General features: G+C 39.4%; 1 protein-coding gene and 1 pseudogene across 1 annotated transcript in view; one reads left to right on the forward strand and one right to left on the reverse strand.

Moving 5' to 3' along the window:
- Positions 1 to 6,308, forward strand: part of MND1 (meiotic nuclear divisions 1) — a 39,721-nt gene extending 33,413 nt beyond the window's left edge. The window contains exons 7-8 of the mRNA XM_060776197.2: positions 4,080 to 4,124; positions 6,098 to 6,308. Of these exons, the coding sequence (XP_060632180.1) occupies positions 4,080 to 4,124; positions 6,098 to 6,204 (152 nt within the window). The 3' untranslated portion in view covers positions 6,205 to 6,308. The remainder of the gene's footprint in view (positions 1 to 4,079; positions 4,125 to 6,097) is intronic.
- Positions 6,309 to 9,339: 3,031 nt separating this feature from the next.
- Positions 9,340 to 15,149, reverse strand: LOC132775462 (uncharacterized; annotated as a pseudogene).
- Between the last annotated feature and the right edge of the window lie 287 nt (positions 15,150 to 15,436).

A 15,436-nucleotide genomic window follows, 5' to 3' on the forward strand; every position in this document is an offset into this window, starting at 1 on the left:
ACATTGCATCTGTGTGAACCTTAAAAATATCCTCTTGTCAAGTCCCATCAGTGCAGGCTTTCTGTGTCCCTTGCGAAAAGGTCAGACTGTCAGATCTCATCAGTCCATAAGCACTGTCTTTCCATAAAGGGTCTGATAGGGTTTGTGAGGGCTAAGTAACAAAAGATGTCTGTCAACTCTACACAAATACACTTGTCTACCACCATAGACTGGGTTTAGCAGGGCTGCCCACACATTGTTGACCTATTTGGGTCCTTTTTTCTCTCTGTTCCAAATTTTAAAAAAGCTTTTGCTTAGAACCTGGTTCCACAGTCATTAATGGAAGGTGAATTGAACTGCTGCTTTTGTTTTTTGAATTTTTCCCTGAACGTGTCACAGCTGCCACTTGCTTCCATGTATCTCCATCCTTTGGTTTTTGTTGTATAGTTGACAGAACAAGAAAATGCAAGTGTATTTTCCTTGAGTGTATCACCAAAGTGGAAGAAATAATAATAATAATAATAATAATAATAATAATAATAAAAAAATAATCTTTATTTATACCCTGCCACCATCTCCCCAAAGGGGACCCGGGACGGCTAAAATGAGGCCAAGCCCAAAATTTCAAAAGATAGCATACAAATACAGCAAAATAAAATACAAAGAAGCAAAATACCATCAAAATAAATATAAACATAACAGAACAAAATAAAATAAACTGTTCCAGAATGACATGAAAGAAAAATGGGAATACACTGGGCGAGCCAAATGAATAAGAAATAAAATTGATAGAAATTGATAAAACCCTGGATGAGATAGGTGGGATATTTTTCTAAGGAAGAATGTGTTTCTGAGGAGGGAACTCAAAAAACACCAAAAAGTAAGCCTTCATTAGAGTCAGAGGAAAGTGCATCATGAGGACAGAGCTGTAATAGGGACAGACTAAATGTGAGATATATATTCATTTGCCAAAGGCACATCGGAAGAGCCAGGTTTTTAGATCTTTCTTAAAAGCTGCCAGGATGGGGTCTTGCCTGATCTCACCAGGTAGATGGAGCCCCCGGTGCTGCAGTGGGTTAAAAACCGACAGGTCGCAGGTTCGAATCTGAGGAGAGGTGGATGAGCTCCCTCTATCAGCTCCAGCTCTTGCGGGGACATGAGAGAAGCCTCCCACAAGGATGATAAAAACATCAAATCATCTAGGCATCCCCTGGGCAACGTCCTTGCAGACGGCCAATTCTCTCACACCAGAAGCGACGCAGTTTCTCAAGTCGCTCCTGACACGACAAAAACAAACAAACAGGTAGATCAAGCACGCCTCATTCCAGAGCTAGGGGGCCACAGCTGAGAAGACCCTCTCCCTTGTCCTCACAAGCCATGTTTGTGATAAAGGTGGAGGTGAGAGGAGGGCCTCCCCAGAGGATCGGAGAGCTCGAGTAGCTTTATGGAGGATGATGCAGTCACGAAGGATGAAGTTCCTTCTGAAAGCAGAACAGCTCAGTAAATCTACATGTTGCTTCAGACTACATGTTCTGCTTATTCTTGTGGAAAACATTTGGTATCTAAGAATATGTTTTTCTCTCTCCTTCTTTTAAAAGATTACTGCTTACCAATTACAGTAAGAGTTCACATATGTGGGCATATACCTGTTAAATACTGTGAAATTCAGTTGCTTACTGACTGAAGTAAGAGCTGAAGAGTTGAGTTTTGTACACTAACCCCTTTTTGGGATTGTCTGGTAGTGGTTTGTTTTGCAAGTTAAGTAAGCCCTTCTTGCAATACAGTCACTGATATCATTGTAAAATGTTATGTTGACTTAATTTCTCAGCCTCCCTAGAGACAAGCTTTAGGCAATGCCTTGACCACTGCCAATGAATAAAGTTTGGCAAGCTCTGGAAAGACGAAAGGGTGTGTGGGGGTGTGGGAAAGATGACAGCTCTTTCAAGGTTTCACTATGGGAATTTGTCTTGAGCTCATAGACATTAAGGGCAGGGGGAGAGGAGGGATGGCTGGCATTAGTTTGCTTCATGAGCAAGTCTATAAGTAGATCTGTTTGTTTCATCTACAATTCATATGTGATCCTTCCAAGGGAATCTTTTATGGTGCTGTATTCTTAAGTGGTTTCCTAGGGCTGACTTTTTCCTTTGCCTTTGCTCCATAAGTTGTCTCTTTGTATTGGGAGCATGGACTCATGAATCTCAATGTGAAAAGAATTTCACGAAAGTTAGTGTTTTATTGCAGGAGGTGCTGGTTCTTATGTAACAGTGGTTTGTTGAATAAATTGGCATCATGATGAACGGTGCCTAAAAGGAACAGACAGACAGCTCCAGAAAAAAAGCAAGCTGTCTCTAATAATATAAAAATGTTTACATTATTTAAATTTGTGCATAAACTAGAGAAAGATTTTGAAATTAATCTGTACTTTCTTAGAATCTGTCTCTAATCTATCTATAGCAGAAGAGGGAATGAGAACCCTCTCCGTTGATTTTCCTTTTAATTTTGGGTAATGTTTTCTTTGGCTCTGTCATATCAACAGTGCAAATGTTCTCAGTAGTTCACCTTAGGAAACAGTGTCTATGACTTCAGATCTGGATATACTATATTAAGGATCTGAAGAGTGTGGCAGTAAGATCTGTCTAAGCTACACTAGAGGCCCCATCTACACCAATGCAGTCTGAAATGGCATTTTGTGGTCAGTGTAGATCAGTGGTTCCCTTCCTTTTTTGATGAGGAACAACTCTGAACAGGGACCACTGTCACAACATCAGCACCAAAAGTGTTAGGTAAAGGTAAAGTTTTCCCCTGACATTCAGTCTAGTCATATCCAACTCTGGGAGTTGGTGCTCATCTCCATTTCTAAGCCAAAGAGACAGCGTTGTCCGTAGACGCCTCCTGGCATGACTGCATGGAGCATTGTTACCTTTCCACCAAAGCTGTACCTATTGATCTACTCACAATTGTCTGCATGTTTTTGACTGCTAGGTTGGCAGAAGCTGGGCCTAACAGCAGGAGCTCACCCTCCTCCCAGATTCGAACTGCCAATCTTTCAGCTAGCAAGTTCAGCAACTCAGAGGTTTAACCCACTGTGCCACCAAAAGGGTTACAAATCAGTTTTTGGTCAACTTTAGATTTCAGTTTGGTTATTTGGGGTGCTAATTCAGAAAATTGCATTGGCTAGACCACATCAGCTCCAGTTTCTGATGCAGAACATATGTCATCCAGTAGTTGCCATCTGCTTGACTACAGAAAACCATATTTAATAATCTAGAGCTGCTACGGTCTATCCAATGCATTTTCTGAATCAGCACCCCAAATAACCCTAAAAATGAAGACACCAAGAAAAAAGTTGGAGGTTTTTTTTTTGTTGGGCTGTGTTATTATCCATGGATTTTGTTAGTGCTTGGCACTATAAGAGGGTTTTGCAAGAACAGTGGCTCTTGTTGCAATGGTGTAGTAATGGTGAGGTTGCGGACCGTATTTTATTTCTTGCGGATCACTGGTGGTCCACAGACCACAGGCTGGAAACAACTGGTGTAGACTCATGTAATTCCATTCAGTGCAGTTAAACCTCATTACATGAGTCTACATTTACAATATAATACAGTGTCAAACTGCATCGTATGGTAGTGTAGATGGGGCCAGAATCTGAATAGTCAGGCCTTATCCTAACTGATCATCAGTTTTGACTCTGTGTTCGGTACATTTGCAACTATTTATTTTCATACTATTTAGTAAATTTTACTTCTTTGATATTTCTGGTTCCCTTGTTAGTTACTAATTTTAATTTCTATGCCCATCTTTTTTGGTTAGCTGCTGCAAAATTTGTATTTCAACAAAAACATAATCACAAGTCTAGGATTTTCCTGTCTTTAGCACACTGGCAGAGTCTACCTCTTCACAAAGTTTTTCCCCACTTTATATTTGTGGGTTGGATGAGTATTCAGTATGCAAACATTTTAAAAACCTCAAAAAACTGGAATTTTGCTCATTGTTCATAGAACAGCTTCACAAATATGATTTTAAATCCTTTTGGGTTTGTTGCATTATGGATCTAGGTATTGCTGTGCTAAATTTCTTTTCTTTGTTTCTTGTTTTTGCAGGCCAAGCAAATAAAATAGCGAAGGAAGCAGCCAACAGATGGACTGGTGCGTGTCTGTTTACATTCCTTAGTAGAATTCCTCCCCTTTCCTTGACCAAAAATAAACTTGAAGGAAGAAGCCCAATCATTCATAAAACTTTAAAAACTGTTATCCCTTGATTAACGAGTGAGTGTTTTGGCAAATAAATTGGTTGCTAGCAGTACATAAAATCTTTTCTTTAGTGAAGTCTGCCATTCTGAAGAAAAGAGAGATATGAGTGAGATGCATGCTACAAATTGTCCATCACAATTGCTTTATATGAGAAACCTAATCTCAGCAGTGCAGCCTTAAGTGTACCTTTTTTTTCATGTCAGGAGCGACTTAAGAAACTGCAAGTCACTTCTAGTGTGAGAGAACTGGCCGTCTGCAAGGACGTTGCCCAGGGGACGCCTGGATGTTTTACCATCCTGTGGGAGGCTTCTCTCATATTTCCGAATGGCAAGCTGGAGCTGACAGAGGGAGCTCAACCTGCTCCCTTTGTTAAGTGTACCTGAAGATCCAGGATTTGGCTGCATAAGGACTGGGAATATGGGAAACCAAATGTACATTCACCACTTACCAGAATAGGCAACTAGAGTTAAAGAAAGTCTCAGAGGCTCTATTCCATTGGTGGGTGAAATCAAGGGCAACAGTCTGGGACCAAAAATAGCAGCATATTTTAACTTAAAGCTTCTCCTGCCAGTACATAGCCCTCAGAAGAGGCATTCCATGGTTTATTTTTAGTATGGGAAAAAGAAGCATGCAGACTTGTGTATAGTTTGCTGGCAAATCACAGATTCATGATATCCCAGCTCTGATCAAGGATGTCCGAAGAGCCTATCCTACCTCTGAGATATTCAGAGGTATTCCCATCTTTTGATCCTACTACTCTAAGAGGCATGTATTATGCAGAATATAGGAGAGGGCCTTCTCAATGGATACTCCCAACCTCTAGAAATGTCTTCCTGTGGAGGTTCCTTCTTTGCTGTCTTTCCATTGAGAGGTGAAAATGTTTCTGGGTTGCTGGGAATATTCTGGTCTGTATGGCCATGTTCCAGAAGCATTCTCTCCTGACGTTTAGCCCACATCTATGGCAGGCATCCTCAGAGGTTGAGGGCTCTGTTGGAAACTAGGCAAGTGAGGTTTATATATCTGTGGAATGTCCAGGGTGGAAGAAAGAACTTTTGTCTGCTTGAGGCAAGTGTGAATGATGCAATTGGCTACCTTGATTAGCATTTAATGGCTTTGCAGCTTCAAAGTTTTAAAACTCTAAAATCAGGACAATAAACAAAGAGCAACACTTAAAAAGCAGGGGAATTCCAGACATGGAATCAATCAGAGCCAACTAATACCTCCCAATAAAGGATTCCCCCAGGCAGCAACTAGTCAGGAATTGACGCTGAAAGCCTATTAAATGCTAATCAAGATGGCCAGTTGCAACATTCACACCTGCCTCGAGCAGACAAGAGTTCTTTCTGCCATCCTGGACATTCTACAGATATGTAGACCTCACTTGCCTAGTTTCCAACAGACCTCACAACCTCTGAGTATGCCTGCCATAGATGTGGGTGAAATGTCAGGAGATAATGCTTCTGGAACGTGGCCATACAGCCCGGAAAACTCACAGCAATCCAGTGATTCTGGCCATGAAAACTTTCAACAACATATTGAAAATGTTTCTGGTCCAGCAGGTTTTGGGGAACTCGTTGTAAGGGTATTTAACAGTGTGTTGTTTTACTGATTTTATTATTTCGGATGTTTGTTTTAAATTGTTTAAATACCATAGGTAGGTCAACATTTTGCCAGTAATTTTTGTATAATTTTACCTATATGATAGAAGTAGTAGCAGCCATTTGGGAAACTGCAGAATGTCAGGTTGAGCATCAGCACCTAAAATTTCCCAATTTCTGACAAATTAGTTCCCAAATTATTATTTCTTGTGAGAAGAAACTCTTTTTATTTCACGCTCATGTTTTTCCTCCCTCTCGTTTTGTCTGCAGATAATATCTTTGCAGTAAAATCTTGGGCCAAACGGAAATTTGGATTTGAAGATAGTAAAATTGACAAAACCTTTGGTATTCCAGAAGACTTTGACTACATTGATTAGTTGCATTTAGAAAAGATGGCAAATAATATTGTTCAAGAAGTTTTCATTCTGAAGTTTCTTTCCAATTGGTATTGATTTTTGGGTTAATAAAAGCTGAAAATACACTCAAACCTCTTTTTACTTTCACTTCCTAGAAATTCTGACTTGAACTTAGGACTACTGACCAGTAGATCCCCAGAAATACTAATTGCCTTTATATAAATTGAATTGGTTGTGTGATACAAGAAATAAATGGCACAGTGGAGAAAATGGAAGAGATTCTGGAATACTTTCATAATACTTCAGGAACATATTTTTAAAATGAAATTTAAATAGAGCAGTTTTATTAGAGTAGTTTGAGATGACTTAAAGCGAGGAGGAGCTGAGGAGCCTTTTAACCAAGGTGAAAAAAGAAAGTGCAAAAGCTGGGTTGCAATTAAACACCCAGCCCCCCCTCCCCCCAAGATTATAGCAACCAGACTGATTGATAACTGGCAAACAGAGGGAGAAAACGTGGAGGCATTGACAGAATTTGTATTTCTAGGCGTGAAGATTATTGCAGACGCATACTGTAGCCAGGAAATTGAAGACATTTACTTCTTGGGAGAAGAGCAATGATCAATCAATAGTGAAGAGTAAAGCTATCACACTGGCAAAAAAGGTCTGCATAGTTAATGCAATGGTATTCCCCGTAGTGGCCTATGGATGTGAAAGCTGGACCATAAAGAAGGCTGAGTGAAGGAAGATAGATGCTTTTGAACTGTGGTGCTGGAGGAAAATTCTTAGAGTGTCTTGGATCGCTAGAAGATCAAACCAGTCCATACTGGTCCAAATAATGCCGGACTGCTCACTGGACGGAAGGATGTTAGAGGCAAATATGAAGTACTTTGGCCACATAATGAGAAGACAGGAAAGCTCGGAGAAGATAATGATGCTAGGGAAAAAAGAAGGAAAAAGGAATAGGAGCCAACCAAGGACAAGATAGATGGCTGTTACGCATGAAGTGACTGGCTTGACCTTGAAGGAGCTGGGGGTGAAGACGGCCAACGGGGAGCTCTGGCGTGGGCTGGTCCATGAGGTCACGAAGAGTCCGAAGCGACTGAACAAATAAACCACAAGGTTTATTAGAAGTTTTATAACTATACGACTGTAATATTTGGAATGATTTTCACCGCACCGTTCAAGCAAAGTCCTTTAAAAATCATAGTCAAAAGACACGACACAAGAAAAAATAGGACGGAAAAGGAGACTGAAAAAATGGATGAGTGGATGGTTTACTTGCTCCATACAGTACATATTCAAAAAATCTCCATATTCATCTCCTTGAACAGTCTCCTGTGTTTTGATGTATGATGTGGGATGACAGAGCTATTTTTAAAAAGCCAGGTAGGCCCAGATAATGAGACAATTGAAATTAACTGAATACAGAAAGAAGGCATGCTCTTGTGAACATTTTGTAGAAGTATTTTGGTGGAACAAGCAGAAGATGCAGTAAATTAGTAGAAATCACAATCCACCAGCAGCTCCATGGGACATGTGGCATAAATGTTGTACACGGGAAATAACTGTTTCCTGCCATTACCTCTCAATTTCAGAAGCTATAAGGTATTGTCCCCAATTAAAGGTCTTTCTGCAAGACTTGTTTTGCACAGTAAATGCAAAGTAGTTAGAAGCCCTTGATGTGGTGCTGTGAGCGTATGAGATGGAGCAGGAGCAACAGCCTGGACGGATGCCACTTGTACATCATCCCGGGCAGCTGTCTATTTTTAACCCACTGATGGTCCTGTGCCATCAAAATGTAATGTGCTTTGTTTGGAAGCATGTGTGATAGAACCCCTCTATATAAAAAGCCCTCTAAGCTTCTAGAGAAAGCATTTGCCAATGGAGCAGATCATCAGTGTACAGCAGAGCTTAGGAAAGTTACATTCTCTGACTACAGCTACCAGAATCAGCTCAGGGATTCTGGGAATAATGTAATATTTGTATATGTGTGTAGCAACAATCTTTTCAATGTATTGTTGAAGGCTTTCATGGCCGGAATCACTGAGTTGTTGTAGGTTTTTTGGGCTGTATGGCCATGTTCTAGAAGCATTCTCTCCTGACGTTTCGCCTGCATCTGTGGCAAGCATCCTCAGAGGTTGCTCACGACGTCAGGAGAGAATGCTTCTAGAACATGGCCATACAGCCCAAAAAACTTACAACAACCCAACTATCTTTTCCTCAAGGAACTTAGAGATTTTCCCTATCCCTATTAAGTTAGGTTACAAAATAGTGACTGGCAAAAGATCACCCAGTGAATTTCATGGTCCAGATTTTTTCTAGTGGCTGCCCTATACTTGACTGCTATTCTATGCCGGCTTGGTCTTCACAGCTAGTTTCATATTTTCAGCCTTAAGTGCTTTTGTGGTGGTGGTGGTGGAAAAAGGGGAAGATGGAGAGCAAAGCCAAGTGAAGATTGATGCCAAGATGCTCTTCTCCTGCATCTATGCGCATCTGAGAAGCAAAGAAGCTTAGACCAGCTCATTTACTCTCTTCATGCTTCACTGCAGGATTTCTTGGTTCTTCCTTGCATACACCAATCCTGAAAGAAATTCTTTATGAGCTACACAAATGTCGGTGATCTTCACTGCATAACACATTTTATAGCAATCTCTCCTGTGAGAATATTACAGTACATTCTTTTCATATACAGATCTTTGCAAGCCTTGACTTGTAATTCTTGGCATGTAACATTTCAGGTGTTTTTAAGGAATTGATAACTGGTCCTGAGAAGTACTCACCAAGTCTCAGGACTGGGCAAAGTACAGTTTGTCTGACTTATATAACGTTACAGGCCCATTGTGTGCCACCCCAGTCCTTTCAGGGGTAAAAAAAAGGTTTTGTAAAAACAAGATGGACCTTAAATGATTCAATATATCCTCTCGGAGTTTTGTGCACTTCACCCATCTTTTTCTATCTTGGGCAATTTTAGGCACAGAACAGGGTTTTGGTTTTTTTAGGAATAGAATGTTAACTTCTTTTTCTTCAGCAATTGTCCCACTTGATGGCAAGGTCTGCATTACTAGTTTGTTGGCGCCATTCACCTGGTCATGTGCCTGGTTGTATGTCAGCAGTCTTCAGATCGTTGTGCAACGTGTCCAGCCAGTGTTACTTCGATCATCCCTTTGGTCTCTTGCCAGGCACTTCTAAATCAAGAGCTATTTTGTGAATGGACTCATCTTCACCTCGGAGAGCATGACCATACCATCTGAGACAACTGCCAAAGCATTGCCAGTTGTCAGCGTTGCAGATGTGGTCAAAACATGTGACACCAGCTGTAAATCATAGCATCCTCATCTCCATAATTCTGAGTCGGCATTCTGTTTCCTTTGTTGCCGGCCAACATTTGCCTCCATATATTGCAGCAGTCCTTACGACAGTCCTTATGACAGATTTTAGGTGATCGGGGATCTTCTTGTCGCAGAGTACACCTGCTACTGAGTCCCATGTCATTCAAGCCGCGTTGATCCATGTGGTGACTTTGTCAGAAAGGTTGCCATCTGAAGTTACCGTTGATCTGAGATACTTGAAGGTGTTGACTTTTGGGAGATCCACTCTGTCTGTCTGCATGGTACCAGTGTCCTCCTCGTTGGTTATCAGGTACTCCGTCTTTTAGACATTGAGGCGAAGACCGTATTGCACCAACCAGTCACACCATGCTTGCACTTGGCGTTCAAGTTCTTCCTTGTCTTCAGAAGCAAGCATTATGGCATTGGCATACAGCAAAGTCCAAGGTGCCAGCTTCAGCAGATCTCTAGTAACTGCATCCATCGCAACAATGAAAAAGAGGGAATTGGTGAGCCCTGATGCACACTGATGATGATGGGGAACTCTGGCGAAGTGCCAGTAGTGGCCTGCATCCTGCTTTTTGATCGCTGTACAGAATCTGAACCCAGTTGATCAGTTCTTCGGGAACAGCATGTTGTTGAAATGCGTACTAAATAACTTCATTAGGGACACAATCAAATGCTTTATCCAAATTGAGGGATGTGTCATATAGAAATAAAAAGTTAACATAAAATACTTATAGGCCTCTCTTGGCCTAAAATGGTCCAGAAGTCCCCCAAACAAGATGAGCACATTCATAGACAGCAGGCTTAATAGCTATTAACTAACAATTTATATATATATATATAAAGGAATGTGGCAGCATGTTTTAGACCAGCTCATTTACTCTCTTCATGCTTCACTGCAGGATTTCTTGGCTCTTCCTTGCATACACCAATCCTGAAAGAATCAACTGGTTTTGATTTTTGCATGATTTTTGATGTAAACTTTTTGGATTTAGCACTGAGTAGCAAGGCCTTGTGTACAAAGTATGCATTTGTGGGAATGGGATAGAATATAATAGGGCACTGAAAGATGGGAATCATGACCTTTGCCCCCAAACTTTTAAAGGTGTGCATAAAATGATACACGTCTTTCAAATCGTTTCAATTGTGGGTTAGTGTTGGATGTGTAAAAGCAATAACACTACTTACAAAATACTTACCAGCATTCAAAACTGTCTTTGAGAAGATTTGTTTTGTTATATTCTGAGCAACAGCAATATATGTAGTGAGCAATGAAACGACTGTCTTTATTCATACCTCTGCTAATGGACTGGATTCTGTGACTGTAATCCAGCAGTCTGTCAATTTGTTTTGCTTTTGTGAGTTGCAATGGATAACTTAGGACATTATCACATGCATTTCAGAAAATGGGTTCTATGATCAACTGTTTTGTCTGAAATAGAGCATGTTTGCCTAGTTCCTCGTTTTATTGTACAATTCCTTTTTAAATGCACTTTTATCACCTTGACTTTACCACACACGCATCTTCATACATTTCTACCCCCTTTTTAATATATGAACTGCACAACTTCTATTGTTTACAAGTTCAAGGCTGCACACCACCTGAACTCATTTTTTTCACATTTTCAAAACTCCGGTGTTTTTTAAGATAATTAAAAAGCACTTCAAAATATTAAAACTGTTGGTATTGTGTTTGATCAGCATTTCAAATATATACTTTTTGTAATATATGTCTTACTTAAAAGGTATGAGGAACATGATGCAATACTGTGTGCATGTTTGCTCAAAGACCAAGCCAATCTAGTGGTTTGACCAAGGCAGTTCATGTCTATGGATTGGTACATCAAGATTAATATATCTTAAATAACAGTGGCGAGACACATTTATGCTTGCGAGAAGCCAAGAAGTGAGTCAAAAACCAAACACAGATAAACACATGCACATTGGTTTAAAATGTCTATCTGTACCTCCTGTGTGATCACATCTCAGAAGGAGGAGATGTATACACTGTCTCCTTCTCTATTCCCGGAAATCCTGATTGCTGCTGTGCTTCAGAGATAGCTAGAAAATAGATAATGGATCTTCCCTTCCTACAGCATCCTGATCAAAGTTACTGTCCTGGTGGTAATCGTGTCACAAAAGCTTTTTGGCTCTACCTTGGAGAAAATGGGTGGGATTCCTGGAACATCTTAAGATGGCTGAAGAGTGGCCAAGGAATATGGCTTTCTAGTATGTGATTTGAACATTATGTGCCAACACTGAACAGCATTACAATCTAGTACTATTTTGGCTGCAAGTATTTGAGACTTTTCTGGGCAACAGTTCCCACCATCCACTAGCCAACTTGGCCAAGGACTATGTTATTTGGAGGATTCTTCACTTCACAGCCTAGTAGACTAACTTTCCCAAGCCCTGCAAATACTACACTCAAACAAGTGTTTGGTCCAATGGAGAACTTGTCAGTAGGATAATTAAGTCTAAAGTGGACACAGGCCTGAATCCTACAATGAACATAGTCATCTCTTATCCAGGAAAATGATTGTGTATTATGTCTTCTGAACTAAAATTATCTTCATTATTTGTTGAGTGATTTTGCTTCATTAGTGGAAAACAAAGTTAAACATATAATTTTTAAAGTACCCCTCTCATATATTTCTTGAGTTGCATCCAAGCAAGACTTATGCAATTGCTTTGCTTCAGACTTAGAAATTTATTGTGGAATCTACACGGTATTGTAGATTTTCCATTTGTAACATTCCCATGTTTTCCGCCACCTTTTCAATTCTTTATTTCTTACCTCATACACAAAATGGTTAAGTTGGGAAAACAAAAATGTTGATTGGTAGTAAGAACTAAGAAAACCTATCACTGAAGGACCCTTGGATAATTTTTGAAATGATCGTTTTTAATTCTTTAATACCTATATTGCATTTTTAAAAAGCCCTAACCTATTATGTTTCTACAATTTTTGCTTTTTTAATATGTTGCTTCTTTAACTCTTTGTATAAGTATATATAGATGTTCCTATTATTGTTATGTTTATTATTATGTTTATTTATAACCCACTTTATATCTCCATATGGAGACTCAAAGTGGCTCACAACTAAAAACATTTCAATACAACTTAAAATACACAAAACATACAAATATCAAAACAGTATTAAGCAATATTAGTATTAAAACAATCCAGGTTAAAACCATAAAAGCATATAAAATCATATTGCATAAGCCTTGTCTGTCCTCCAAAAATACCAACAGAGTTTATTTGAAAAGTCTTTCTGCCAGTAACTAAATTTTAGAAAGTTAAAGAGAACCCCAGACAAAAGTGGGAAAACCACCAAAGGAAGGCCTGGAAGAAGTAGGAAGATCAGGAAGGCAACACTTGGCTGCAGAGCCATATATTCTGTATTCAGAGTCTAAAAACATTTCAAACAGCTACAGTTACATTGTCAAGCTAAGCCTTTTCAAACATTGCATAGCCATCGGCTTGTAATCAGTTTAGTAAACATTCATAAGAAGCACACCTTGGAGTGTAATTCAGGGTGTGTAACCACTAAAATATCAAGGATTAATAAGAAATGGACTGGAGTTCACTTCCAGGCTTTTTTAAAAAGTCAAAGGACAACAGCAGTACCAACGGTGTCCTTTGTTGTGTAGTGGATTGCAGTGGGTACAACTAGGTAATTTGAGAAACTAGGCTTACTGGCCTTACATAGTTCTTCTCTCTTTAGATGGTATTGGTATAAGCTTCATTGGATTCAACTGGCAAGCCTGTCCTACTGAGTTGGAAGGCAGTCTCATACTTTCTGTTCATTGGGGACGCGCCTGATATCATCACTGGAATGTATGTGTCCGCATAGGTTTGACTCATAAGACTTCATTTTGAATTCCATTGGCACTGTCTCTTTTATTCACAACTAAGATCATATTGTGAGTCATTTTATCCATTCAAATATATCTTACTTGGATATGTATCCTACTCTAATTTAGGTAGCATTCACATAAATTTCATGTATTTCTATGTGCAATATTTCCATCTATGTACACATTTATTTATTTATTTCCAGCATTTCTACCCTGTCCTTCTCAACGCCTGAAGGGGGACTCAGGACAGCTTACATGCGCCAAAATGTACCAAAAGGTAATACCTTAAAGTCACTAGATCCCATCTAATCTTGGACACTACATAGTATCAACCCTGCTGAGAGATTACAAATGAATAGTGGGTATATTTCAGAGGAAGGAACTGGGAAACCACCTCAGTATTATTTGGTTAAGAAAACCCTATGAAATGTATAGTTGTCATAAGTCAAAAGAAGACTTGAAGGCACATACATACACAGGAAATAACTATAGTAAAAAAATTCTGATTGATACATGTATATTTTTTTCTGACATAAGTAGACATGTGGAAGTCAAAGTGCCAGGTCCTTCCCTCCTGATGCAAAGAACCACACCATGTCATTGTGGTAAAAAAAATTCACAAGTTAAATTCAGGTCTGGTTCATTGGGTGGCTTTGGGGGTGATGTTTTGATATGACCGGGAACTGTGATTGATTTATCCGACTTATGGCATCCAAATGATAGTTTTCTTGTCAAAGATTTATTTGCTATTGCTTTTCTTTGGGGCTGAAAGAGTGTGACTTGTCCAAAGTCCCCTAATGGATTTCCATAGATGAATAAAGATACAACTTCTGGTCTCTCAAGAGTTGAGTTCAGCACTCAAGCCATTAGTCCATGGCTTGCTGTGAGTTTTCTGGTCTGTATGGCCATGATCCAGAAGCATTCTCTTCTGACATTTCACCCATATCTATGGCAAGCATCCTCAGGTTGTGAGGTCTTTTGGAAACTAGGCAAGTGAGGATTATATATTTGTGGAATGCCCAGGGTGGAAGAAACAGCTCTTTGTTTGAGGCACGTGTGAATTTTGCAATGATTGCTAATATAGGCACTTCTGAGTGCATTGCTACTCCCTTTCACTAGTGTTACCTAGAAACGCTGATGATGCTGAGGATAATATACGATAGTCTTATACTCCATGCTATCTTAGCAGCATCACTTAGCACGAATTTGAAGCTATAGATTTGAACTACATACTAATAATGCTTCCCGTTACTTAACTTCATTGGATGGTCCCAATTTCATGTGCTATGAGGTAGAAAATCCTCTTCCTGTTTTTTTCCACATTGCAAAGATTTCATACACCTCTATTATGACCCTCTCATTTGGTTTTTTACAAGCTACAAAACCCTAAATCTTTTAACCTTGAAGTTAGGTATGGCCCTGTCAGTAATGCTAGGAAAGGAATCTTGGGCATTAAAATTAGCTTGTAAAATCTACTTTTTTAGCTTCTCTGTGACAAAAACCAGTAGGAAATGAAAATGACTACCAGATGTGGACAAAAGCTTTTAGCTAGCCTGTACTTTGGGTTCTCAGATATTTTGTTTCACTGCTGCTTAACATTTAGTGGTGTTGGTTGAAGACAGATAACCACATACCAAATTACAATTTAACATGTGGTAAATCTGTTTGCTTGTAGTGTCATGCCAGACAATAGAAAACCTTCTATATTTCCAGGTATTTGTGGACAGAAGCAAAGGGTAACTGACATAATACTGGCTCACCATCTGCCATGGTTCTAAAAGACCAATTTATCCTATGATTGCTAAGTTGTGTCTTGGTGAATGATTGTCTGCATTTGCTCACTTTAAAATATTTTTTCTTTACTGGATACTTATTAGGTTTAATGATGAACTGAAGAATCTGCCAAAGTTAGATTTAAAAGTAGTTGACTGTCTGGAGCAAAGGCACCCAAAGTGATCAGAAGTAAAACCACATCACTTCCAATTTTACTTTTGGCCATCTTTGCTTTTTCTTTTAAAGTTTTGGGGATATTTTAGGATTGCAGAAGCACAGGCCTA

The sequence above is a fragment of the Anolis sagrei genome, chromosome 5, assembly GCF_037176765.1.
Source record: "Anolis sagrei isolate rAnoSag1 chromosome 5, rAnoSag1.mat, whole genome shotgun sequence".
Classification (NCBI taxonomy): Eukaryota; Metazoa; Chordata; class Lepidosauria; order Squamata; family Dactyloidae; genus Anolis; species Anolis sagrei.